This window comes from Propithecus coquereli, unplaced genomic scaffold (assembly GCF_000956105.1).
Source record: "Propithecus coquereli isolate 6110/MARCELLA unplaced genomic scaffold, Pcoq_1.0 Scaffold578, whole genome shotgun sequence".
NCBI classification, from domain to species: Eukaryota; Metazoa; Chordata; class Mammalia; order Primates; family Indriidae; genus Propithecus; species Propithecus coquereli.
Window position 1 is genome coordinate 272,040 of NW_012151707.1, and position 25,844 is coordinate 297,883.

Consider the following 25,844-nt stretch of genomic DNA (forward strand, 5'->3'; position numbering starts at 1 on the left):
CAGGACCAGGACTCTTCTCCCAGACCTTAGGGTCCTGCTCAACCAAAGGTAGGGAGAGCTGGGGATGGAGAGGGAGCAGCGAAATGGGGTGGTGTGGGATGGAGTCGAGGGGAGGGAAAGCCAACTAACCGAGTTTGATTATTGTCAAAGGGGAGTGAGACGCAAGGAGAGTGGAGGGAGGAGGCAGATACTGGGGGTGGGGGCTGCAGCAGAGTGTTCCGAAAAGGGCGAGCAGGAGAGCCCAAAGGCGGGGGGGCTCCTCTGTGAGGCCTTACCCCTGGGCCCCCAAGCCAAAACGTCCCCAGAACAAAGCTGTCTTGTTGGGTTGTTTGTCTGGGTTGGGGGAAGCATGTTCAGGAAGGCCCCTGCTGTGGAGGGGCTGTTCTCAGCCCCAGACAGAGCAGGCCTTGGCTAAGGAGCCCATAGCGGCCTGGCCTCCGGTTGCCCGGAGACAGCGATGGTGGAGTTGGCAGGAGGCTCAGACAGCCCCACCCCACCCCCGCCCAGCTTGAGGCCTGGCCCTCCTGGGCCCCTTGACCCCGAAGGGCATCTGAAAGCCTGTGTGCCTGGGAGGGTGTGCAGCGGGTTCTCCACACATTCTTCGATGTCACCCTCGCTGCCTAGGAATCTGCCCAGATAGGACTCGGGGCTGGACTCCCATTCAGGGCATCCGAGATCCAAGGATCTCCTAGGGCCCCCTTGCCTGCCTCTCTCCACAATCAGTACAGCTGTCTGTCCTCTCTCTGGCTAAATGGGGTCATCTGGGTCCCTCCCAGCCTGCTCCTTAGCTCTTGTCAATTGCGCTCCCCTCACCTGTTGCCTGCCTCTCTCGTTCCCTCCCCACTACTGTGTGCTTGGTTCTTTTGCTGTCACCTTCTGTCATCTTCAACGTTGTCTGTCTCTTTGCTGTCTCTTTTGGTTTTCTCCCTTTCGTTCCCACAGTCCCCCTTCCTCTCACATCCTGTCTGTCTGGGTCGTCCTCTCTGGGTGTCTCTTGCTCAGTCTCTTTCTCTTTATCTTGACCATTCTCCAACCCTTGGTCTCTAATCACTGTCTTATCTCTGGTGAGTGGGGGTAACGGAGATGATGATGGCAGAACTAGGGACAGATGTGGGACAGAACAACTAATTGTGAGGGTTTTATCATCTACAAAAGGGAGGGAGAGCATAGCTATCTCCCTCCACCCCAATCTGGGTCTCTCAGGCTGTGCCTCTTTGACGCTCTCTCTGCCCTTATTTAGTGTTTCTCTCTCACTATGTCTCTCAGTCCCTGAGGCTCTATCTCTCATGCTGTCTCTCTGTCTCTGGTCTGACTCAGTGTCTTCCTTTCATGATTTCTCTCTCTCTCTCTCTGACTCTGGGCCTTGCTCAATTTGTTTCTCTCACACATACTTTCTCTCTGGGGCACCCAGGCCTTCCCTGCCATGCTACCTGTCAGTGCCTGGCAGCGGAGCCCGTGGGGGCTGCGGCTGTGCCTGCTGTGCAGCTTGTGCTTGGGGTCCCCATCCCCTTCCACGGACCCTGAGAAGAGGGCCGGAAGCCAGGGGTTGCGGTTCCGGCTGGCTGGCTTCCCCAGGAAGCCCTACGAGGGCCGCGTGGAGATACAGCGAGCTGGTGAATGGGGCACCATCTGTGATGATGACTTCACGCTGCAGGCTGCCCACGTCCTCTGCCGAGAGCTGGGCTTTACAGAGGCCACAGGCTGGACTCACAGTGCCAAATATGGCCCTGGAACAGGTGAGCCATGATCCAGGCATAGCCTAGGTATTACCTAAGTGTGACCTAAGTGCAGGGAGAAGGAACACCAGGATGGGACAGACACAGGGACACAGAACTCCAAAACAGCCAGTGTCAAGTGTACCCATGGATGACAAACCAACCACCATAGTTACTCTCAGAGTTGTGTGACCTTAGGCTAGTCAGTGCTTTCTCTGAACCTCAGATGCCCTGTGTGCAAAATGACTAGATGATCCCTAAGTTCCTTTCTGCTACAACACTATGATTCTACAAAGCCATGAGCAAGGATAGCCCAGATACAGGTGAGCCCTGTATGATTAGAGTTGGTTTCATGGGAAGCTGAGAACAGGTAAATGTCTGGATGTCCCAAAGCCACAAGGCATCACAGATACTGGAGCTGACAAAATCAGATTACAGGCCAGAGCTAAAACTAACAAGCTAAAACTGACTAAGGGAGCCCACAGTGGGATGGGTGGACAGAAGCAGATGCAACCTGCAGTTGATCACCCAATTCCCACTGGCTAGACTGAACAAAGTGTCATTTGTAGATGCTACATTTTAAGAGGGACAGTAGAAAATGGAAATACTTTCAGAGGAGAGCTGCCCAAACGTGAAAGATTCAGAAGCCAAGTTTCTAGGAGGAACAGCTAAAGAACAAGGGGTTTGGTACGGAAACAAAATGCCTTGGGTAGCAATTACATAATGGTTGTCTTCAAATATGGGAAGGACAATCATATGGCTGAGGGATTTTTCTGGATGGCATCAAAAGACTGAATCGGATTTGTTAAGGGAAAGTCAAGAGGTAGGAGGACTTTCTGATGGTTACAAAGTCTGGTGGGTCAGGATGTAGGTGTCCCAGCAGAAGCTAGGTAAATCCTGTTATGATATGAATGAGGGGTCCCTGCACAATGGCTGGGACAGATGACCTTAGAGGTTCCACCCAATTATGAAAGGCAGTCAGTCATACTCATTAGGGTCCATACAGAGAACAAGGGGCTAAGTGGCAGCACAGACAGGACGGGCATGTGGGAGAATGCAAGGCTGAGGTGAAGGGATCTTCGATTTCCAAGTCTCACAATACGTCAAACTCCTAAGTCCCCATGTATTGGCTCTGTGGTCCTAGGCAAGTTACTTAACATCTCTGAACCCTAGTTTCTTCATATAAAACAGTCTCTGGCAGCTCTGTTCTAAGAATGATCATGTATGTCCCCACCATGGCAGAGCAGCTGGCACATAATAGGTACTTGATCAGTTGTAGCTATCATTGGATGGATGAGGACTGATCAGAGCTTCAGTGTTGATTCTTGGTTTTTATTTGCCCTATCAAATTCTTGAGTATCCCCAGATCACCACCAACTTTCTGTCAATCTTATGCCCTCTTTCCTATTCCCCTCTAGGGTCCCCTGTCTCTTCTCCACCAGAAAATCCCCATCATAGGAGAAAAATGGGATCATTATGACCAAGTGTGAGGCCCCCATGCTCACTCTCCCCAACCTCCCCATCTCCCTCATTCTACCTCCCCAAGCTTCTCTGTCCCCCCATCTCCCCTTCCACAGGCCGCATCTGGCTGGACAACTTGGGCTGCACTGGGACTGAGCAGAGTGTGACTGAATGTGCCTCCCGGGGCTGGGGGAACAGTGACTGTACCCATGATGAGGATGCCGGGGTCATCTGCAAGGACCAGCGCCTCCCTGGCTTCAAGGACTCCAATGTCATCGAGGTCTGTAGTTCACAGACATAGACACACCACCCAGGATGGCCAGACAGAGAGGACTGTGGGGTGGTTAGAGGAGATATTAGAAGTAGGGGATCCCATACGCCCCTGTGGAATACTTTGGATTGGCGGGAGGCATGGAAAAGCAAATGGTAGAGTTCCTCAGTGCTGTAAAATTGCGGGGCAGGGGAGGGGGCCGGGGCGGGTAACATTAGCATTCGAGGAACAAAAAATGACTTGAGCCTCTCCAACTTCATGCCTGGTCACCCTGGGAGCGTCCTGTGCTCTCCCTTTCCTCAGACACTGAGCTGTCCTGGAACATCTCCCTTCTTACTTTCTCCTCCTTCTTCAAAGCCGCTTCCTCTGTGAAGTCCTCCCTCCTGCTCCAGGCAGAGTTGGGTGTTCCTCCCTCAGCTCCCTTCATTTCTCAGAGCACAGCATAGCCGCCACCCCCGTGGCTGGAGGAGAGTCCACACACCCCAGACTGAGGGCAGGCGTGGCATTCTTCTCAGCCCTGGCTCAGTCCCATCCCGCCGCTGGGTTTACAGGACATGTGAAAGGTGCTACTGGGATTCTCTCCCCTGCTTGTGGCCCCGTCCGCAGGTGGAGCATAACCCGCAAGTGGAGGAAGTGCGACTGCGACCAGGAGTCGGGTGGGGCAGGCGGCCCCTGCCCGTGACTGAGGGACTGGTTGAGGTCAAGCTTCCTGATGGCTGGTCGCAAGTGTGTGACAAAGGCTGGAGCGCCCACAACAGCCACGTGGTCTGCGGGATGCTCGGCTTCCCTAGCGAAAAGAGGGTCAACACGGCCTTCTACAGGTGAGGGGCCGCGGGCGCTGAATGGAGTGCCGGGGGCGGGTGCTCGCGGAGGAACGGCGTTGAGACGCCTTTGGGAGGGTCGGGGCACTGGGGGGATCCGAGGGTCTGGAGTAGTGGGCAAACAGGGAGACCGCTGCGAAGCTGGAGGAAATCTTGCGGGGCCATGAAGGGCTCCCCAATGGGGTCTGTAATGGGCAGTGAGGCCCCGCTCTCGCGCGTCCCGGCCGGATGCGGTGGCGCGGTGGCGCGGCGGATCAGCGGGCAGATCCTCCGGCCTCCCGGCGCGCGCGGGCCTGGCGAGGCCCCGCCCCGGCCCGCGGGCGGTTACGGCGCCGGCGCGGCCAGCGGTTCCCGGTCCAGCGAGGGCGCGGCCGGCCTCAGGAGGCGGTGCCTGGGTGTGTCCAGCGCGGAGCTGGCCGCCCGCGGCCTGGGGACCGGCACAGGCGGGGCGGCGTTTCCCAGCCACCGTGCCGATCCCGGATGGAGCCGAGGGCGCCGGGAGACACCGGACCCCGCCCTCGGCCCAGGCGGCCCCCCAGGCGCGTCTATGAGCGCGCAAGCCATCGGGACTCCGGGGAAGTTTTCCAGAACGCGCTCTGCCGAGGCGTCTCCACCTGCCCTGGAGCCCTGCTGCACACGCCAGCTTCCAGGGTAACGAATCGCCCTGGTGAACGGTTCTGCACTTGCAGCGTCTCTTTTCCCTGAAGCATCTAATTTTGGTCATTTTGAGAAACAGCCATTGGGAGCCTGGCAAATATTTGGAAATCTTCACACCGTCTCTCTATAATCTTATATTTTCCAAGCCAGAAATGCTCATTTTCTTAAGCTCTTCCTTAGATCTTTTGCTGAAAAGCCTCTTGACGTCTAGATGACTTTCCACTGGGCACACTATTTCAGATGCTGTCCCATCAGGGTAGGGTACTGCAGAAATGCTCGACTTTGATTAAAGCACGCCTCGAGTTTGCGTTGCTTTCGAGGCAGCATCCCACTGCTTATATTGAACTTTAATCACCTAAAACCAATTCGAGGCTACCCTTATCCTTAATACTGATAGAGCATGTTTTTTGAACCTAAATACATGTTGAGCTTATCCCATCATTTAAAAGCCATAAAAAAAGCCATGATGATCCCATGAGATTATCTTGAGTCCTGATGTGATTTTCAATCATCCCTTCCAGCAACCTTTAGGGGACAGACATGAGCATCTTAAGCATTCATGGCAATGACTATAAAAATCGTTGTTGGCAGGGCGCGGTGGCTCACGCCTGTAATCCTAGCTCTCTGGGAGGCCGAGGCGGGCGGATTGTTTGAGCTAAGGAGTTCGAAACCAGCTTGAGCAAGAGCGAGACCCCGTCTCTACTAAAAATAGAAAGAAATTAATCGGACAACTAAAAATACATAGAAAAAATTAGCTGGGCATGGTGGTGCATGCCTGTAGTCTCAGCTACTCGGGAGGCTGAGGCAGAAGGATCGCTTGAGCCCAGGAGTTTGAGGTTGCTGTGAGCTAGGATGACGCCACGGCACTCTAGCCCGGGCAACACAGTGAGACTCTGTCTCAAAAAAAAAAAAAAAAAAATGAGACTCTGTCTCAAAAAAAAAAAAAAAAAATCGTTGTTGAACTGTTCAAAACCAAAGTCCAATTCTTGCAAAACTTTCCTCCAGATTTACATCAAGCCTCTATTCATCAATTGTAAAATATGTTTTTTCAACCAATTGGGAAGAAACAGAACACAACAATTGTGTAACCAACATTTCACCTTATCTATACATATATTTCTTGTCTATAATGTTAATCTTTGCGAAAATCCAGATACACTGTGTTCACAGCCATTCTCCAACTTTCCAATTTAGTAATCCTTTCCAATTTAGTAATCGTTTTAGTAAACGAAATCATAATTGTTTGAGCCTATTTTTATTGAAATCCTTTTAAGTCTCTAAGGATCACCCTATTTTTCCTAAATGTGCACAAACTTCATATTTAATAACTTATTCTAGAATATTACTTATCTGTAGATTGAAAAATGGAGGAATCCTTTTTTTTTTTTTTAACCAGTACATTATCTAGTCTCCAGTCTTTTCCATACTTGGTCAAATGTTCTTTGCCTTGGCTCTGAGACTCATCTGAAAATACTTTCAGCCCTGAGGAATACATTTTATCTGGTCTGGAGACTCGAACTGTATTGAAACAACTGTGCTGTGCTCCTCTACTGTCATCCATCTTGGGGCTGTATTTCTTTCTCTGTGCTTGTCTTTTACCTAACACCAGGTTCTGAAAGATTAGTAGGATTTAAATAGCCATCATTTCAAGTGAGTAGGATGGCATGAGCAAAGGTGTAGAGATTCATTTGTCCAGTATTTATTTATTGAGACTCTACTGTGTACCCCGTACTGTCGTAGACACTAGGGTTCAACAGCAAACAAAACGGACAAAAATCCCTGATCTCATGGACTAGGGGACAATCTGAAAGCAAGTAAGTAAAAATATAAAATGTAAGGATGATAAAGAGTGCGATGGGTAAAAATAAAGCCGGGAAGGGGTTAAGATGTGCGAGTGGAATTACAGTTTTAAACACAGTGGTCAGGGAAGGCCTCTCTGAGAAGGCATCATTTGAGAAAAAACTTAAAGGAGGTGAGGGCGCAAGCTATGCAGACATCTAGACAAATATTTCCAGGAAGAAGGATCAGAAATGAAAATAGTCTGGAGACTGTGTGTGTGTGTGTGTGTGTGTGTGTGTGTGTGTGTGGCTGGGGAGGGAAGAAGACATTCTTGTCATTCTCCAGGAGGCCATTGTGGCTGGAGCTGAGTGAACAAAGGAAAAAATCGTAGGAGATGCAATGTAGGAGGTGATAGGAAAAGAATAAGGGGCCAGATGATGCAGGGTCATTTGTGAGACTCTCAGTTTCACTCTGTGTGAGATAAGGAAACATTTTGAGTAAAAGTGTGACATTAGACATCCATTTTCAAAGTCCTGCTTTGTTAAGAATGGACAGTAGTGGATGCAGTAGAAGCAAGAGGGCTAGTTAGAACGTTATTGTCTCCCGAAAGCCAAGTAAAGAATGTGAAAACTGAAGATGACCAGTGAAAGTTGTGAGAAATGATCAAATTCTGCATATTGTTGAAGGTAGAGCCAAGAGGATTTGCTGATAGATTCATTGTGGTGTTAGAAAGAGGAGTTAAGATGATGCCAAGGTTTTTGGTCTCAGCTAAGTATGCAATTGGCCTCATCTGATAAGGACCATAGCGGGTGGAGCATGTTTCATGTGGAGACAGGGCTGGGGTGGAGGGTAGGAACTTGGTTTTGGACCTGTATAATTTGAGGTTCTTTAAGACATTGAAATGGTGAGGCTAAGTCAGACAAATTGGATATACGACTCTGGAGTTCAGTTGAATAAAAGTATATGAAGTCCTGACACACATCACCGAGGAAGTGACTGTAAATTTTAAAGAGAGAGAGAAAGAGGTTCAGGCCCAAGGACTGAAACTTGGGGAACTTAAATATTAAGAGATCAGGGAGATAGGGTGAAATTGATGTAGGATGACTAATAGGATATAGAGAATGAGAGAAGAGACACCTAAAATGATTCTGAGGCTGCCTGAGAGAAGAGTGGTACCATCAGGCATCTCAGGGCTTCAAGTTGATATGAACTGGCTTTAGGGATGGGCCATCCTTGGGAAGTTTGAGACACAGGAGTTGTCCCCAGGTATGCACAGCCTGAAGTAATTTTCAGAGATTAGAAATATTTGCTGTGTGCACTGGAATCTCATACTGAGGCTGGGGTATGAAGGCTGGGGAAAGAGATACACTAAAGCACAGAGGTCATTGTCAGTGGGGAAAGAGATTACAGGAGTCCGGGAGATTCTGTGGTGGGGACGTGTCACGAATCTTCTGTCCAGGTCAAGCCAAGCAGAGGGAGCATTCTCATAAGTAATACGGTTGTGAAAAACAGGCAGGAGAGTTATGAACAACTCTGCCCCTCCTTAAAGAAAACCAAATTGATCTTCTGGCTTTTAGAGGAAGCCAGTAGGATTTAGAAAATGAGAAAATCGAAAGTATCTATCATTTTTACACTTGTTTTGGTAGTTCCACCCTAGAACATGTGAAAGTCATAGAATTTTAGAAGAGGAAAAGGAAGTACAGATAATTGAACTATTTACTTTTACAGGTAATGAAACCGAGGCTGTAAGAACTTCAGTTCTGTTTAAGGAGTCATTCTTCTAATTCATTTTAGTTTGACAGATATTTATTGAACTCCTACTATTTGCCAAGCATTATGCAAGGTGCTGAGAAGACAAAGGTGAAAAAATGATGAGAGAGGTAATTAGGCATCAGATCACAGAAGACCTTATAGGCCATGTTAAGGATTCGGGTCTTCGTGATAAAAGGGTTGGGAATCTATTGAAGTGTTTTAATGAGGAAGGTTGTAAGATGACATGATCAGGTTTGTGATTCCAAAAGATCATTTTGACTGCATTTCTGAGAATGATTTGGAGAGGAGCAAGAGTGAATGGATTGGAGAGAGATTTAGGAAGTAAAATGGACAGGACTTGGTTATTGATTGACTTTGGGAGCCAAAGAAGGGAGAAATTGAGGTTGACTCCTAGGTTTCTGGAGTGGATTTTGCTCAGAAAATTATGTTTATTTTTTGGACCTACATTACAGTTTAGATGACTTCAAGATCTCTACCTAGAAACACCAAGAAGGCAGTGAAATATACAAGGTTGGGTGTGAATGAGACCATATAAAGAGAGGACCATATATGGTGTGAAAAGAGAAGAATGCCTAAGACAGAGCTCCGAAAATGTAAATGACCAGATAGGGGAGGAGCCTGCAAAGAAGACCAAGAAAGAGCAACCAGAAATAGGAATAAAACCAGGCTATTGTAGTGTATGGCAGCCTAGGAAGGAGTAAGGGCAGCAGAGTCAGATGTTGCAGAGAGGTCAGTCAGATGAAGACTGAAAAATGTCCACTGGATTTAACAACATGGAAGTTTGCAGAAAAATGGGTAGGGAAAACCAGAGGACATGAGTTAAGGAATGAATGGAAACAGAGGATATAGAGATGGTGAATATTGACAACTCTTGAAAAATTTTGCTATGAAGAGGAGGAGAGATTTGGGATAGAGGGTATGTGAGTGGGGGTAGGAGTGATTTGAATGTATTTAAAAGGATTCAATTGAGAAGGAACAGTTATGTGCAAGAGAGAAGGATTATAAGAGGTGGAATTCAGAAACATTTGGGGGAGTGGCCTTAGAGAAGAGAGATGTTTGGGGGGAATGAGAAAAGGATATGCAGATGTAGACAGATTTTTATGTTTAATGGTTGAAGGGGGGAACAAATGATAGGGGGAAAGAAGCACATCTGTGAATAAAGAAATGTAAATCAAGGTTGGGCTCACACCTGTAATCCTAGCACTCTGGGAGGCCGAGTCACTAGGATTGCTTGAGGTCAGGAGTTCCAGACCAGCCTGAGCAACAGCAAGACCTCATGTCTACTAAAAATAGAAAAAATTAGCCAGGCATGGTGGCATGTGCCTGTAGTCCCAGCTACTCAGGAGGCTGAGAGAGGAGAATCGCTTGAGCCCAGGAGTTTGAGGTTGCAGTGAGCTAGGCTGACACCACAGCGCTCTAGCTCGGGCGACAGAACAAGATTCTGTCTCAAAAAAAAAATGTAAATCAAAGAAAATATCAGCACTGATCTTAAATAAGAACGAAGTCATTAATATAACTTATACCTTATAAGATAAAAGGTTCTAAACTCATATGTGTATGAAATATTATATATGTATGTATACATATAAATAATATAACTTACAATATATAAAGTCCTTAAATAAAGAGGAAGTATTTCAAATTTGCAGATAATACTAATTTTTTCCGAGTACTACTCCAGAGATCAACATGATCTTCCTGGGTTGATTAGTAAAAGAAGGTACCAAGTGTATTTCATTTTAGACATTTTAGGCATGTTTGAGAGAAAGACATTAAGTTTTAGACCACATTTATAAAATGAAAGGTTCTAACTTTTAGTAATGTCTCAGGAAAGGGACCCAAGAGTTGTAGACTCTCTGGTAGGAATGTTAGACATATTGGATGTGTTTTTGTTTGTTTGAGACAGAGTTTCCCTTTGTCGCCCTGGCCAGACTGCAGTGGTGTCATCATAGCTCACTGCAATCCCCACCCTCTGGGCTCAAGCGATCCTCCTGTCTCAGCCTCCTGAGTAGCTGGGACTACAGGCATGTGCTACCACACCTGGCTAATTTTTCTGTTTTTGGTAGAGACAGGGTCTCACTCTTGCTCAGGCTGGTCTCAAACTCCTGAGCTCAAGTGATCCTCGTGCCTAGGCCTCTCAGAGTGCTAGGATTACAGGTGTAAGCCACCACACCCGGCCCATATTGGATGTTTTGACAAATAGACCAACTAACTACATCCTCAGGAAGAACCTGGGGCAGGAAATACCAAACAGCTTCTGACCTATTTTAAATACATACATATATTAAAATCCTAGTACATCTTCACACATAAACAGTCATTCAGTACCTTTGGGAGTTTGTTCACAGTACCTCCGAAGGCTACCAAAATCTGAGGATGCTCAAGTCTCTGATAGAAAATGGTGTCGTATTTGCATATAATATGTGCACATCCTCCATATACTGTAGATCATCTCTAGATTACTTGTAATACCTAATACAATGTAAATGCCATGTAAATGGTTGTTACACTGTATTGTTTAGAGAATGACAAGAAAAAATTCTTACATGTTCAGTAAGACACATTTTTTAATATAGTTTCAGCCTGCAGTTGGTTGAATCCATGGATGCAGAACCCATGGATACAGAGGGCCAACTGTACTATGTTGAAATATGACTCCTCCAGATAAACAGCAGCTTTCAAAGAAAGGATAATTAAGATGATAATGGGCTGGGCGCAGTGGCTCATGCCTGTAATCATAATCACTCCAGCCAGGCAACAGAATGAGACCTTGTCTCTTTAAAAAAAAAAGAGAGGCTGGACTCGGTGGCTCATGCCTATAATCCTAGCACTCTGGGAGATAGAGGCAGGAGGATCGCTAGAGGTCAGGAGTTTGAGATCAGCCTAAGGAAGAGCAAGACCTCTCTCTACTAAAAATAGAAAAAAATAAGCTGAGTGTGGTGGCATGTGCCTGTAGTCCCAGCTACTCCAGAGGCTGAGGCAGGAGGATCACTTGAGCCTAGGAGTTGGAGGTTTTGGTGAGCTGTGATGATGCCACTGTACGCCACCTGGGGCAAAGAGTGAGACTCTGTCCCCCCCCCCAAAAAAAATGATAACACGGAATTCCATAAATTTAAAAAGACAGACACATCATCTGTACACGGTTGGACAGGACAAAAATTGACTATAATTAAAGTCTTCAAAATAAAAGGGAGAATGGGAAGAGAAACAGACCCCTAGTATCTGTTTCCATTAAGACATTAGACTTAAGGAAACCTCTTGAAGAATGAAATAAGTCAGTTATTTAGGCCAGTTAAAAAGAAGTAAGATTTATTTCCCTGGAAGTAAGTTTGAGAGGTGAGCTCATTTGGAACTTGAGAGGAAAGGGTGCTGCCATCCTAAGGAGCCCGCCTTTTGCTCCACAGTCAAACCAAGTTAACATCCTTGGAGATTCAGCCTTGGTCCTTGGTCCTAGTCCAGTAGCCTCAGGCCTGGACATGCCAAAAGCCTTTCTTAAGGAGAGCATCCAAGAATAAAAAGATACAGTCAGCTTCCCAGGACTTGACCCAGGCTAGCTCTCTCCTAGTTTGGTCAGTCTGGCAATTCTAACAATCCTAACAACTTTCCCCTTAGCCCTCAGCTGAGGTTTAGCACTAATGTCTGGACCCAGGAGCCTTTGCCCCATCTGCCTTAGCTAATTTCTGGGGGTCCTGGCATGTATGTCCGGAGTCCATGGCCTTCACTTGCTGCTCACCCACCTGGTCATGTGCTTATGAGGCCAAACAGCTACGAAGGGTAGGGCCTTGGGAGTATCTGACATTATAATATCCTGCCATCAGGAACCCTTTCTGACTGCTGGAAGAGAAATCTTGCTCTGGTCCTAGCTGCACCAGCCTTTTCCAATTGCTTCTACACTGATCCTGACTACTATTGTCTTATCCTCACAGAAAGTTGAGGAAGCGAGCGGCCAAAGCCTCGGCCCGACGCCCCAAGCCCCTTGGAAGGTAAAGGGGCAAGAGCCCCGGGACCTCCTGCTCGCCCCTGTGGCCCCAGGAGGTGGATGGATGGATGGCAGCCTATCCATGTCCATCCCAGAACCCAAGCTGATGGATTAGGGATGTGACTGGAAAATGGCCGTTCCTGGGGGGAGGCGAAGGGAGCAGGCATGGGGATGTGCAAGCTTCGATCTTAGGGAACACAAGGAGGAAATAATGTCAGAACAGCTGAGGAGAAGCTTGCCATCTTTAAACTTTCCCCAAAGAGCTTGGACTCCAGCCTCAGCCACCTGCATTCCTACTCCCCGACCTCCCTTAGTTCACCGGCATTCCTGTTTTCTCTCTTCCCTGCACCTTGCCTCTTCCCTCGCCTCTCCCGCACCCGCACTGACATAACTGGAGTTCCCACCACTATTGCTGAATCCAGCAGCATGAGTTCCTGAAATACAGCTCAGTGGTGTTCAGCAGTGTATGGGGAGAAACCGGCCATCCTTCGCTTTGCCCCCTCCCACACTGCATGAAAAGTCCTGCCCAGAAACAGAAAAAGAAACTTCTACCTTCCCCGGGCCACATTAACCATACCTCCACCAACTTCTTTCTCCTTTTTGCAGACCAATCACCAAGCTTAAAGTCAGACCCAAACCCCGAGTGGGCAGGGGGCCAATCAAGAGGTAAATAAGGCTTAGGTTGGGTGGAAAGGAGGGGAGCAGAGAGTTAGGAAGTGGGGGAGTCCGGCTGTAGTCAGGCCAAGAGGACTTTGGCAAAAAGCTGACCAAGAGGTGGAGGAGCAGCAGCTGTTACAAATCACCTTCCAGATCATGTTCCGAGATGTTAAGTAAGGCTGGCCTGGGGATGTTGGGCTGGGGAATTATGTTTGTCATAGGGTTTCGGGGGTTTCTTCATCCTCTGACTACCCTTTTTCCACAGGTTTATTTAGCTCTCCGGTGAGTTCTAGGAGATAATCTGGTGCTTTGCTCCTTCAGATGCCATATTTGGCTCTTCCTCAAGTGGTTAAGTTTGTCTAAGGGATCAGTGTTCCCATCCTACTTTTATTTGATTAATTTTAAAAAATAAGTGCTACCAGCTTACTCCAGATGGAGTAAGACTCAGGTTCCCCTTTGGAACCTTTACCAGGATGGAGTCGGATTGACAGCCCCTGCCTCTCTGGCTCAGTTTACACAATTAGGCACCCAGTTCCACAGTTTTCCTCCTGGGCTCCTTCAGAACTCAAGGGAGTGGAAAGTTTCCAGCCCCAGTGATCACATCTAACTTGTCTTCTGAAGGCAGTTTGCACATTGAAAGTCTCTCTGATAACTTCTGCAGCAGGGGCTGAAGTAGAGAGAGTTCCCCCCTTTCTCCCCTCCTCTCCTCAGCAAAGTCCAGTCTCGGCCCTGGTTCCCTGAGACTCTCATTCCCCAGCTTCTCCCTCTGGTGGTTTCAAAGGAGCTCTTGTAGTGCCCTCTGGCTTAGGGTCATCTGTGCACAGCAGGGCCACACTCTGGCCTTCCCTGACCCCCACATTAAAGCACACACTGTCGTTTTTATTTTGCTCATTGTAGGGAAAGGGGAGGAGGGTGTTTAGAAGATAGATGTCTTTTTCCTGTGATGGCCTCTTTGACTTTTATTTTCAGCCAAACAGGACTTTGGGAGAGTGCCTGATCTCTTTGATCTTCAGGATCCATTTATCCTGAGCTTCCAAAGGTATTCTGTAAAGTCTCCAGGCTTCCTTTGTCTGTGTCGTTTGTAAACTTTCCCTTCTCGTGTCTTCCTAGCCAATGGCTTCAAGTCGCCATATTCCTTCCTTCCTCTAACATCAAGTGATGGGGCACATTACTCAATAATTCACAACCACATCAGCCTCATAGGCCCACTCCACAGTGCCAGGCCTCATCTGCTTCCCTTGCTCTCTGGGCTGCACCCAGCTGTTCTGGGAAAGTGCACCTCTCTCCTCCACAGGCCTCACTGCAGTCTGTCATCTCATTGGTATCGACAAAGAAGTCCCCTCAGTCTCTCAAACATCTCTGCAGCATTTCCAAGCTTTCACATCTCTAGTTAAGTCCCATTTTCCTGCTCAGATGGCTGTGGGACACTCTGTTATGTTTAAATTGCAGGAGCATGGAGCACCTCATTAAAAACTTACGCAGCTCAGCTCAGGTCCTAGGCTGTCTTTGCCAGTTATTCACATCCACCTTCCTTCTCCAGTCACGTTTCCCTCAAATTGTGTGTGTCCTGCGTATGTCAGTGCCAGTCCTTCCTGTGGTCCACCCTCTGGTCTGTTCTTCCTATGACTGCCCAGCATAATCTGTCCTACAGAGTCTCTGGCCTGGAAGCCATTTAGATTGAAGACTTCCTCAGTCCTTTGCATCCTGACTCATTCAGTTATTTCAGTCTCAGCATAATAGAAGGATCTGCTCGCCTTGGCCTCCTGTCACATCAGCCACTCTTCCTGACCATCTCTTCCAGCGGGGTATTTTCCCATCCTATTTGAACGGCAGCCTTAGCCTTGGCCTCCTTTAGGGCCAGCAGCCTGAAACCACTTGGAACAAGGTTTCCATCAGGCAAGTCAAGACTAGCCATTCTCCCTTTAGGGTTCTTCTGCTGCAGAAAGTCCCCAAGGACCCACCTGTCTGGGTAGTTGAGGCTCTTTCAGCCTGGAAACTGAGCAATCCCTTTGTCTCTCCCCAGGGAAACATAGAAGGGGGGAAGAAGAGGATAAAGTGGTTATGAAAGGTTGGGGGGATGGTGGAGGCATGGAGTGGGAGGAGGGTGTGGGGCCAAGAGGCAGGAGCATTGTTTTACCCTACTGCACCTCACTCCTATCCCCCCAGGCTGCTGGCCCAGCGGCAGCAACACTCCTTTGGTCTGCATGGGGTGGCGTGCGTGGGCACGGAGGCCCACCTCTCCCTCTGTTCCCTGGAGTTCTATCGTGCCAATGACACCACCAGGTGCCCTGGGGGGGCCCCTGCGGTGGTGAGCTGTGTACCAGGCCCTCTCTACGCGGCGTCCAGTGGCCAGAAGAAGCAACAACAGTCGAAGCCTCAGGGGGAGGTGTGTGACAGTGACTATGACCTTTCCCATCCAGGTGGAGAACCCCCTAGCCTGGCCACCCCCTGACTAAGCACAGCCTTGACCTTTGAGAACAGAAAGGAGCCTTCCATGGGGTGGGCCACAGACCTGATACCACCCACTCCCTCCCACCAAATCTCATTCATCTCCCAGGTCTACTGAGCCCTTTCCATGCCGATGTTTCCATTCACCTCTGTTGGGCACGTCTTTCTTTTCTATAGGCCCGTGTGCGTCTAAAGGGTGGAGCCCACCCTGGAGAGGGCCGGGTGGAAGTCCTGAAGGCTGGCACGTGGGGCACAGTCTGTGACCGCAAGTGGGACCTGCAGGCAGCCAGCGTGGTGTGTCGGGAGCTGGGCTTCGGGAGTGCTCGAGAAGCTCTGAGTGGTGCCCGCATGGGGCAGGGTGAGGGGGCATGGAGATGGGAGGGAGAGGGAAGGAGGAGGTACACACTCCTGGGGGGTACATTCCTTGGGCAGGCTAGGAGTCCCCTGGTCATAAAATGAAGGCCTAGTTACAACCTTCTGATCTTTGACTTCTGACCCTAGGCATGGGTGCCATCCACTTGAGTGAAGTTCGATGCTCTGGACAGGAGCCCTCCCTCTGGAAGTGCCCCCACAAAAACATCACAGCTGACGACTGTTCCCATAGCCGGGATGCTGCAGTCCGATGCAACCTACCCTACATTGGGGTGGAGGCCAAGGTCAGTCATACTTTCCACCTTGGTTCAGTCTCTATCTCGCACCTTGTCCAGTCCTGACCTCCAATCTGCAGTCTGATAGCCCCAGCCCGCTGCCCCAGGCCCTGCCATCCTGTAGCTCCTACCTGACCCACTACTTGCTAGCCCTCTATGTGCCTCTAAATCACTCTTTGGCCACATCCATGTTGCAGACTTCCACCACCCGACTCCAAAATCTTCCCCCAGCGCTTCCATTCTGTGTCACTACAGATCCGACTCAGTGGGGGCCGCAGCCGACATGAGGGGCGAGTCGAGGTGCAAGTAGGGGGACCTGGGTCCCTTCGCTGGGGCCTCATCTGTGGAGATGATTGGGGGACACTGGAGGCCATGGTGGCCTGTAGGCAACTTGGTCTGGGCTATGCCAACCACGGCCTGCAGGTGAGTGGGAAGGAGAGGGGAGCCAAAGCTGTTGTCTCCAAAGCCTGTGTTTTGGACAGAGGACTGTGGAAATGATTCCCTTGGCCCAGGAGCTGGACATCAGGGCCTCACACAAACACCTCCATATGTCCCCAGGAGACATGGTACTGGGACTCCGGAAACATAACAGAGGTGGTGATGAGTGGAGTGCGCTGCACAGGGACTGAGCTGTCCCTGGACCAGTGCACCCATCATGGCACCCACATCACCTGCAAGAGGACAGAGACCCGCTTCACTGCTGGAGTCATCTGTTCTGAGAGTGAGTGAAGGGTAGGGTGATGCAAGCCAAGGAAGGGAGGCTCTGAATCACCCCTTTGTAGGGAAGAAGGGACTATAATCTGGAGGGGTAATCCTTCCCTGTGGAAAACCAATCTCACACACTCTAGGGAGGGATGGAAGCACCCCTATCTGTCCCTGACCCTCAGCAGTGACTTCTAACACTCGCCTTCCTTTTTCGGTGCAGCCGCATCAGATCTGCTGCTGCACTCAGCACTGGTGCAGGAGACCGCCTATATCGAGGACCGGCCCCTGCACATGCTGTACTGTGCTGCAGAAGAGAACTGCCTAGCCAGCTCGGCCCGCTCAGCCAACTGGCCCTATGGCCACCGGCGTCTGCTCCGATTCTCCTCCCAGATCCACAACCTGGGACGAGCTGACTTCAGGCCCAAAGCTGGGCGCCACTCCTGGGTGTGGCACGAGTGCCATGGGTGAGAGGGTAGAGGGTCAAGTAGAAGGGCAAGGCCACGGGGATGGATGGAGCAAGCCTGCTGGGGGCAGAGCAGGAAACAGGAGTTACCTTGTCCCCACAGGCACTACCACAGTATGGACATCTTCACTCACTACGATATCCTGACCCTAAATGGCACCAAGGTGGCTGAGGGCCACAAAGCCAGTTTCTGTCTAGAAGACACTGAGTGTCAGGAGGGTGAGTTGGGGCCTGGAGTGGACTACGGCACCTCCATCACACAGCCTTGCCTTACACTGACATGTGCCAATCCCTGCAGATGTCTCCAAGAGGTACGAGTGTGCCAACTTTGGAGAGCAGGGCATCACCGTGGGTTGCTGGGATCTCTACCGGCATGACATCGACTGTCAATGGATTGACATCACAGATGTGAAGCCAGGAAACTACATTCTCCAGGTGCCTGGAGTCTGAGGCTTCTAGACGGCAAGTGGGAGGAGTATTAAAGACACCTTTGGATCTGAGGCTTGCACCTGGGTTAAATGGCCTTTCTCTCACTCACAGGTGGTCATCAACCCAAATTTTGAAGTAGCAGAGAGTGACTTCACCAACAACGCAATGAAATGTAACTGCAAATATGATGGACATCGCATCTGGGTGCACAACTGCCACATTGGTATTTGATGGGAAGAGCAACCCAGGAAGACTAGGGGATGGAAGGGAAAGGCTTTCATTCTCTTTTCCCTAAGTTGTTTCTGCGTCTTCCAACCCACCTCTGGAGCTCTCAGTCTCTCCACTTCTACCCACCCTCCCCTGCAATGGGTCTGTCTTCCTGTGTCTGTGCAGGGCGCCTCCAAAACTGCTTATCCACTCTGCAGGTGATGCCTTCAGTGAAGAGGCCAACAGGAGGTTTGAGCGCTACCCTGGCCAGACCAGCAACCAGATCATCTAAAGTGCCACCACCCTCCTCTGCAAACCACCACTGGCCCCTAATGGCAGGGGTCTGAGGCTGCCATTACCTCAGGAGCTTACCACAGAACCCCTGATGTCAGCAGGCCCACTGAACTCATCTAGCTGTGCACTATGGATGTGAAACTGTCATGCAGAAGATATCATCCTCCTTTATAGGCCAGCTGTGTGTTTCTGCAGCCTAGCATGGGGAATCTTTGCTCCCAGGCCCAGCACCGAGCAGAGCAAACCACAAAGAGCAGCACCTGACTAACTGGCCAGGACAACAAATGGCAGCAGTTCATTTTCTTCAATAGGGAGGTCCAGATGGTCAGCTCCAGTACCTCTCCTAAGTTCAGGGGGATACAGCTTTACCTCTAGCCTTTCGGTGGGGGAAAAGATCCAGCCCCCCCTTCATTTTTGACTATAACATGTTGCTAGGTATAATTTTATTTTATATAAAAAGTGTTTTTGTGATTCTTCAGAGCCCAGGGATTGGTGCTGGTGGTTGGAGGGACCTGCCCCCCACTGGGTCATTTAATCCTCTGTCCAGGTGCCCTCAGAGCCAAGGCTAGGACAGCAAGGAGGAAATCAGAGCAGGAGCCTCATACTCTTGCTAATCCATTCATTCTGTGACCTCAGGGGTCACATATAAGGTCAGTGTTTCTGATCCCCGTCGGATCCGCACTGCCAGCTGGGATTGGGTTCGAACAGCTTCGTAAACATCTTCAGCATTTTGTACCAGCTGCTCCCCAATGGCCAAAATCACATCACCAGGCCGTAGACCAGCCCTATGGAGAAAGACAGAGAGAAAGGAGGGAACAGACAGCCCAGTTCAAGGACACATGCACACCTCACTCATCTCCACCTCACAGTGCAGTCTCTTCCTCACCGGTGTGCTGGGGAGCCCAGGATGACTTTGTGGATGAGTACACCATGTTGAACATCAGGGAAGCTTGGTTCTCGAAGCTGTAGCTCAGCAAGGATGCTGAAAGTACACAGATCACTCTATTAGCCACACACAGGCACTCTCCCCACCTTGAATTTACCTCAAGTCTCTCATTGACACACAAATATATGCACAGGACATACACTAGGTTCTACAGATACAACGGCAATTCATTTTCTGCCTGCTAGCAGTTATGAAGTGGGATAGGTACATAAAAGATGACTAATTCCAAATGACACACAGTGTTAAATCAATAGCACGAATGTCATTCTAGAATACTTAGAGAAACTTTAAGGAGGGAGTAGAACTTAAACTAAGCTAAAAGGATGGGTCTGATGTTAATTATATAAAACAAGAACAGCATAAATAAAAAACATGGCAGTAGGAAATCAGGAGATCAGCTTGGCTAAAACAGAGTATTCACGTAGGAAGTAACAGCAGCCAGGTCTGGAAGGCTGATTTAGAGATAGATGGAAAGTGGCCCTTCAATGCCAGGTTAATGGATTAAAGGCTTTAAATCAAAGCAGTAACAGGATGAAATCAATCTGGTGACAGCGCAACATGAAATATGGTAAGAAAGTCAGGATTATGAGAAGGGTCTGCTCCTGTGATAGCTCCAAGTGTGAGGCAGCTCATCTTAGATAAACAGAAATGAGAACAAAGCTCAAGAGAGGTGCCAGTTGCCCACCACTGATTACAATGGACATACAACATATCACTACCTATAATGCTCATACCTGGGAGTCAGAGTCAGCATCATCACCCCAATGTAGCGGCGCTGGGACTCGCTGATTCCAAACCAGGAATCTATGACAGAGGAACAAATGAGCCCACCCAGCTACATCCTTCCTTCCCTTTCCTCTCCTCCCAATAGACCACCCTCCATCAAGGCCCAATGAAGGACCCTCCCCTGTGTCCCACCCGCCACTTTAAAGGAACCCCTTTCCCCATAAGTCAGGCTTACTCTTCTTTTCCCCACGACGCAGAAACTCTCGAAGGCGATCAGAAGGGATGGCAAAGGAGATTCCAGCTGTGACCTTCATGGTGTTCACTCCAATCACCTCCCCATCCTGCAGGGACACAGCCCCCTGTTCCCTAGCCCAAATAGATGGTAGGGGATGGGGGCACCTGAACAAGAGTATCAATGAGTGTCAGGGAGTGTTGATTACTGGGAGACAGCCAACAAAAGACTGCTCAGGGCCAGGCACGGTGGCTCATGCCTGTAATCCTAGCTCTCTGGGAGGCCGAGGCGGGCGGATTGTTTGAGCTCAGGAGTTCGAAACCAGCCTGAGCAAGAGCGAGACCCCGTCTCTACTAAAAATAGAAAGAAATTAATCGGACAACTAAAAATATATAGAAAAAATTAGCCGGGCATGGTGGTGCATGCCTGTAGTCTCAGCTACTCGGGAGGCTGAGGCAGGAGGATCGCTTGAGCCCAGGAGTTTGAGGTTGCTGTGAGCTAGGATGACGCCACGGCACTCTAGCCCGGGCAACACAGTGAGACTCTGTCTCAAAAAAAAAAAAAAAAAGACTGCTCAGAAACTTGTCCAACATCCTTGCATTAGGGAAAACCCACTCTTCTCACACTGACCTGGGGCAGGAATTCTTGGAAGGAAGGATGTCCCACTCACCAGGTTAACCAGGGGACCTCCAGAGTTTCCGAACTGCAGAACAAGGAAAAAACATAGACAAGATATGAGGATCCTAAGCCTGGGGACATAACCAGGACTTAGGTACTTTCTCCAAATTCTCTCCTTTCCTAGCTCATGAATGAATGGCTACATTTGTAGCCCAACCTCTGCATACAGGCTCATCCACCACTTATCAGTTGGTGCCTGTGTCACACAGCCTCTCCCCACTCCCCCAACCTAGTTTGTCATTTCTCTCATATCAGGACGCACATCAATAGCTGCATCAGTCTGAATGTATTCCACATTGGTTTGGGGGAGTCCCAGGTCTCTGGCTGGACGCTGAGCAGAGCTAACAATGCCGGATGTGATCGTGTTCTGCAGTGCAAAGGGACTTCCCATGGCAACAACAAACTCCCCTTGCCGGACATCTGCTGAGCGTCCCAGAGGCAGTGTGGGGAGAGGCTCCTAAAGCAGAATGGGTAGAAAAGACCCGTCATTTGGAGATGAGCGCAAATAAACAGCTCCAACCAGACCTGGCCCACCCTGCTCCCCACCTTGGTCTGAATCCTCAGCGTGGCGATATCTGCCACGGGATCCACAGCGGTGACCATGGCCTCATATGTGTCGCCGCTAGGCAGCCTCACACGGACTCTGCGCCGATCAGCCACCACATGGGCGTTGGTGACGATGAGCCCGTCGGCAGCCACCACGAATCCTGAGCCGTTTGAGATAGGGACTTCACGGCCCGAGAAAGGGTGCCTAGGATGGGGGAAAGCACGCATGTGAGGAGGCTCTGACCCCTTCTGCTCGCCTGCCCTCCGGCCTGTGGTTTGAGTGCCTCCCGGTCTACCCCACCATTACCTATCCAGGATCTCGATATAGACCACGGCAGGTGCAGTCTTCTCCACCACGTCTGCGATGAAGTTGTACTGGCTCCGGGGAGAGGTGGGCGGTGGGGCGGGGACCGCAGCGAGGACGGCCGGGGGACCCCGACCTCCGCCCCACAACAACAACAGCACTGCCCCCCCAGCGCCCAGCGCCACCGCCAGCCACGCGCGCGGACAGGTTCCGGGGGTCCCCGAGATCTCCCGGGTCCGGGGATCTGGGGTTCCCGCAGTCAGTCGTGCCCGGGGATCCGGGGTCCCAGACGTCAGACATGCCCGGGGTTCAGGGACCCCCACAGACAACTGGGCCCGGAAACTGGGGGTCCCATAAGTCACCCGGGCCCGGGGGTCAGAACTTCCTGACGTCAGCAGGGTCCGGAGGTCAGGGGTCAACAAGGGTCCCTTCCCCCAATGAGTTCCCCCCAAAGCCCGCCATCCCCGGAGGCTCCAGCCTGCACCCCGCCCCGCCCTCAGCGCAGCCATCAGCTCCGCCTCGGCTGCCTCTTCGCCCGCCCTACTCAGAGGCGGCGCCCAGGACGCGAGCAGGCAGACTGTAGGACGCGGGGCACGCCGGTACCTGAAGTCCTCCAGAAGAGCACGCCGGGACCCAGGATTCTGGGAGGCCGGCTCCTCCCTCGCCCCGCGAATGCCGGGAGTTGTGGTCCTCGCGGGACGCGAGTTCTGAGGCGACCCAAGAGGACGCGGGGCATGCTGGGACTGCTAGCCCTTCCGGGGCGCCTCTGGACTTCGGGTCCCGGTACACTGGGCTGATGCCCAAAGACTCCGCCTTCCCAGGAGCCCCTGCGGCCGGGTGCGAAGATGGCGGCGGCGACCCGGCACTCCTGAGGCAGCTGCGATGGAGCTTCCTCCAGCGCCGGGGCCGGAGCGGCTCTTTGACTCCCACCGGTAAGAGCCCCGGCGGGAAGAGTCAGGCTCTTGCGTCCTCTTGTCTTTCGGCGCCCTGTCACCTCGCCCCTCAACCCCAGGCTCCCGGGTGACGGCTTCCTGCTCCTCGCGCTGCTGCTCTACGCGCCAGTCGGATTCTGCCTCCTGGTCCTGCGACTCTTTCTCGGGATCCACGTCTTCTTGGTCAGCTGCGCGCTGCCAGACAGCGTCCTTCGCAGGTTCCGACTCCAACGCTCGGGTAGTGAGTGTCAGGGCTGGGCCCGGCCTGAGGCCGCACAGTTACCAACGCTTGTGTCTCCAGGTTCGTGGTACGGACCATGTGTGCGGTGCTGGGGCTCGTGGCTCGGCAGGAGGACTCTGGACTCCGGGATCACCGGGTCAGGGTCCTCATTTCCAACCACGTGACACCTTTCGACCACAACATAGTCAATCTGCTCACCACCTGTAGCACCGTGAGTGGGGGCGAGGCCGAGAACACGTTGGGGCGGTTTTCTGGGGCCCAGCTCAAGGCTTCCCCTCTCCCCACGCGGGTTTCCCATAGGGGATACTGAGCCTAACGCCCAGCCCCACTCCTCTACCCCACATGTCAGTTTTTCTCATTTCCCTCCATTTTTTTCTTCTTGCTTTCTCTCCTCCCCATTCCCAGCCTCTACTCAATAGTTCCCCTAGCTTTGTGTGCTGGTCTCGCGGCTTCATGGAGATGGATGGGCGGGGGGAGTTGGTGGAGTCACTCAAGAGATTCTGTGCTTCCACGAGGCTTCCCCCCACCCCTCTGCTGCTATTTCCTGAGGAAGAAGCCACCAATGGTCGGGAGGGGCTTCTGCACTTCAGGTGGGTGAGCACAGGTATCTGGTGCCAACTGGGTAGATAGTCAAGCTGTGGGCCCTTGGGTTTTCACAACCTTCTTCAGCCTCTAATCCCCTCCATCCCTAGTTCATTTCCTTTCTGTCCACTTTTAGCTCTTTCCCCTGAATTCTTTATTCCCTATTTATCTACTTGTACAGTTTGACAGTTACCTGTTTTAAGTCAGGTATGAGCTGCTGACTGGGCTGCCTGGACTCCCATCCCACTCTCTCCTTCTTCTAGTTCCTGGCCATTTTCTATCCATGATGTGGTACAACCTCTTACCCTGCAAGTTCAGAGACCCCTGGTCTCTGTGGTGAGTGTGTGTTGGACAGGGAATCTCTGGGGCATGGAGGGGAAGTTTCCCACTCCTGGCCCTGGCTTAGGCCTCACTTCATGCCCTCCCCTCAGACGGTGTCAGATGCCTCCTGGGTCTCAGAACTGCTGTGGTCACTTTTCGTCCCTTTCACGGTGTATCAAGTAAGGTATTAACTGCCCTCACTTTTTGGTGGCTGGGGAGAGGCTCACCTCAAGGTCAAGTGGCCTCTGCCCTGTCCATTTGTAGATCTTTTAATGTCAAGTTTCTACTACAGAGGCAACTATCTCCCCACCCTTATCATGAGAAGAGGTACCAAGGTGGGGAAGGGGTGGTAGCCTCTACCCCAAGTGTCCCCAACATAGTCCCGGATTGTTTTTTACAGGTGGCTTCGTCCTGTTCATCGCCAACTGGGGGAGGGGAATGAGGAGTTTGCACTCCGTGTACAACAGGTAGTAGAGTACACAGGCAGGGTGGAGGTGGGGTCCCGGGTTAGGGACTGGGGGAAGAAGCCTTGAAATCTTGACACTCTAGCCTTCCAATTCTCCCTAGCTATTGGCCAAGGAATTGGGGCAGACAGGGACACGGCTCACTCCAGCAGACAAAGCAGAGCACATGAAGCGACAAAGACACCCTAGATTGCGCCCCCAGTCAGGTATGTGGTCTCTATACAGAAAACTTTTGGGGTTTTTTTTTTCCAGCCTGTTGTGATTTCTTCCCAATTCCTGTACTAGTTAGTCATCCTCTCCTTTCTCCTAGTTCTCTACTTACCATATTTCTGATTTTTTTCTTCAGCCCAGTCATCTTTTCCTCCCTCCCCTGGTCCTTCTCCTGATGTGCAGCTGGCAACTCTGGCTCAGAGAGTCAAGGAGGTTTTGCCCCACGTGCCACTGGGTGTCATCCAGAGAGACCTGGGTACGGAAAAGAGGGGCCCCACACAGGGAGACAGGCACAGGGAGGAACAGTGGGTTGTGAAGGAAGAAGGCGAACAGGGAAGGGACTTCTCCTTGCTCCTCCCTTCTTCTTAGCCAGAACTGGCTGTGTAGATTTGACCATCACTAATCTGCTTGAGGGGGCTGTAGCTTTTATGCCTGAAGACATCACTGAGGGAACTCAGTCTCTATCCACAGCCTCTGCCACCAAGGTGAGACCCAGGAAATGGTAAGGTCTAAGACTTGGGTTGGGTTGGGGCAATCTGCATACTTCCCCTTATCCCTGGTCTCTTGTGTTTTGATCCTGAGACCCTAGCACAGTGCCTCTCTTGCAAAGTAGGCATTCGATGCGTGTTTAATGATGATGACTTCGCAAGCCCTCTGACATTGTGATCACCTCAGTTCCCCAGCTCTGGCCCGGTGACCCCTCAGCCCACAGCGCTAACATTTGCCAAGTCTTCCTGGGCCCGGCAGGAGAGTCTGCAGGAGCGCAAGCAAGCACTATATGAATATGCAAGAAGGTGAGGGGGTTAGAGGTCAATGAGTAGGAAGGGGCAAATTGGAGAAGGGAAATATGGAGCTAATATGGTAAAGCCCATGCAACATCTTTTCCTATGTCCTACAGGAGATTCACAGAGAGACAAGCCCAGGAGGCTAACTGAGCTTAAAGGAACAGAATGGCACCCAGAGCCGCAGGACGGAGACTGGGGGCAGCCCTGGCCCAACTCACAACAGGCCGGATGGGTGGGTGGTAAAAAGGGAGGGATGAGGCTCCCCCGATATCACATTAAATTCAGGGTTTTCACTCAAGGTCTCTGTTGTCTCTATGGGTCTCAGAAGTCTCGTGAGCAGGTTTCTTTTCCCTTGGTTGAAGAGAACAGGGCGAGAGTCCTCTTGTAGGTTTGTGGGGGGTGGTTAGAATGGAACTGTCTGAAATCACCTCCTCATGCCAAGAGAAGAGTGTAACTGAATTGAAGACCTACCATCGACTGGACCCCATCTTGGGTGTTCAGCCTAGGTTTTCAAAGAAGCTACTACAAAACTGCAAGTCCCAGGATGCCTTTCATAAGCACAGAACCTATC

General features: G+C 50.8%; 3 protein-coding genes across 5 annotated transcripts; 2 read left to right on the plus strand and 1 right to left on the minus strand.

Moving 5' to 3' along the window:
- Positions 1-19,466, plus strand: LOXL3 (lysyl oxidase-like 3). Of its 2 annotated transcripts, XM_012658191.1 has the most exons (14): positions 1-48; positions 1,412-1,736; positions 3,293-3,456; positions 4,054-4,268; positions 15,280-15,499; positions 15,739-15,919; positions 16,063-16,217; positions 16,464-16,631; positions 16,767-16,929; positions 17,134-17,377; positions 17,480-17,595; positions 17,675-17,811; positions 17,917-18,028; positions 18,231-19,466. In XM_012658191.1, exons 2-14 carry the CDS (start codon positions 1,424-1,426, stop codon positions 18,302-18,304), a joined length of 2,262 nt encoding a protein of 753 aa, XP_012513645.1. In that variant the 5' UTR covers positions 1-48; positions 1,412-1,423; the 3' UTR covers positions 18,305-19,466. The 2 variants fall into 2 exon arrangements, with proteins under 2 accessions (XP_012513645.1, XP_012513646.1); XM_012658192.1 differs by lacking the exons at positions 1-48; positions 1,412-1,736; positions 3,293-3,456; positions 15,280-15,499.
- Positions 18,724-22,670, minus strand: HTRA2 (HtrA serine peptidase 2). Its single transcript, XM_012658193.1, has 8 exons — positions 21,742-22,670; positions 21,435-21,639; positions 21,151-21,345; positions 20,881-20,913; positions 20,214-20,319; positions 19,987-20,056; positions 19,193-19,288; positions 18,724-19,091 (listed from the first exon to the last, which is right to left on the minus strand). Exons 1-8 carry the CDS (start codon positions 22,245-22,247, stop codon positions 18,926-18,928), a joined length of 1,377 nt encoding a protein of 458 aa, XP_012513647.1. The 5' UTR covers positions 22,248-22,670; the 3' UTR covers positions 18,724-18,925.
- On the plus strand, positions 22,285-25,573 carry AUP1 (ancient ubiquitous protein 1). 2 transcript variants are annotated; one of them, XR_001138069.1, is made up of 12 exons: positions 22,285-22,670; positions 22,751-22,888; positions 22,972-23,122; positions 23,317-23,501; positions 23,757-23,829; positions 23,925-23,998; positions 24,215-24,281; positions 24,382-24,484; positions 24,625-24,744; positions 24,858-24,973; positions 25,102-25,282; positions 25,387-25,573. XR_001138069.1 is itself a non-coding variant. In XM_012658194.1 (12 exons), exons 1-12 carry the CDS (start codon positions 22,621-22,623, stop codon positions 25,421-25,423), a joined length of 1,233 nt encoding a protein of 410 aa, XP_012513648.1. In that variant the 5' UTR covers positions 22,286-22,620; the 3' UTR covers positions 25,424-25,573. The 2 variants fall into 2 exon arrangements, 1 of the variants encoding a protein (XP_012513648.1); XM_012658194.1 differs by having other exon boundaries at positions 22,286-22,670; positions 25,164-25,282.
- The last annotated feature ends 271 nt before the right edge of the window (positions 25,574-25,844 follow it).

Bases quoted from the DNA above. Each gene is read 5' to 3' on its own strand.
- LOXL3 (XM_012658191.1), top strand. From the start codon at position 1,424: ATGCTACCTGTCAGTGCCTGGCAGCGGAGCCCGTGGGGGCTGCGGCTG. The intron at 1,737-3,292 runs GTGAGCCATGAT...CCCCTTCCACAG, and splicing joins CAAATATGGCCCTGGAACAG to GCCGCATCTGGCTGGACAAC. The intron at 18,029-18,230 runs GTATTTGATGGG...TCCACTCTGCAG, and splicing joins GGTGCACAACTGCCACATTG to GTGATGCCTTCAGTGAAGAG.
- HTRA2 (XM_012658193.1), bottom strand. From the start codon at position 22,247: ATGGCTGCGCTGAGGGCGGGGCGGGGTGCAGGCTGGAGCCTCCGGGGA. The intron at 20,320-20,880 runs GTGAGTGGGACA...GTGTCCCTGCAG, and splicing joins GAGGTCCCCTGGTTAACCTG to GATGGGGAGGTGATTGGAGT. The intron at 19,092-19,192 runs GTGAGGAAGAGA...CTTTCTCCATAG, and splicing joins CTGGGCTCCCCAGCACACCG to GGCTGGTCTACGGCCTGGTG.
- AUP1 (XM_012658194.1), top strand. From the start codon at position 22,621: ATGGAGCTTCCTCCAGCGCCGGGGCCGGAGCGGCTCTTTGACTCCCAC. The intron at 22,671-22,750 runs GTAAGAGCCCCG...CCTCAACCCCAG, and splicing joins CGGCTCTTTGACTCCCACCG to GCTCCCGGGTGACGGCTTCC. The intron at 23,502-23,756 runs GTGGGTGAGCAC...TCCTTCTTCTAG, and splicing joins GAGGGGCTTCTGCACTTCAG to TTCCTGGCCATTTTCTATCC.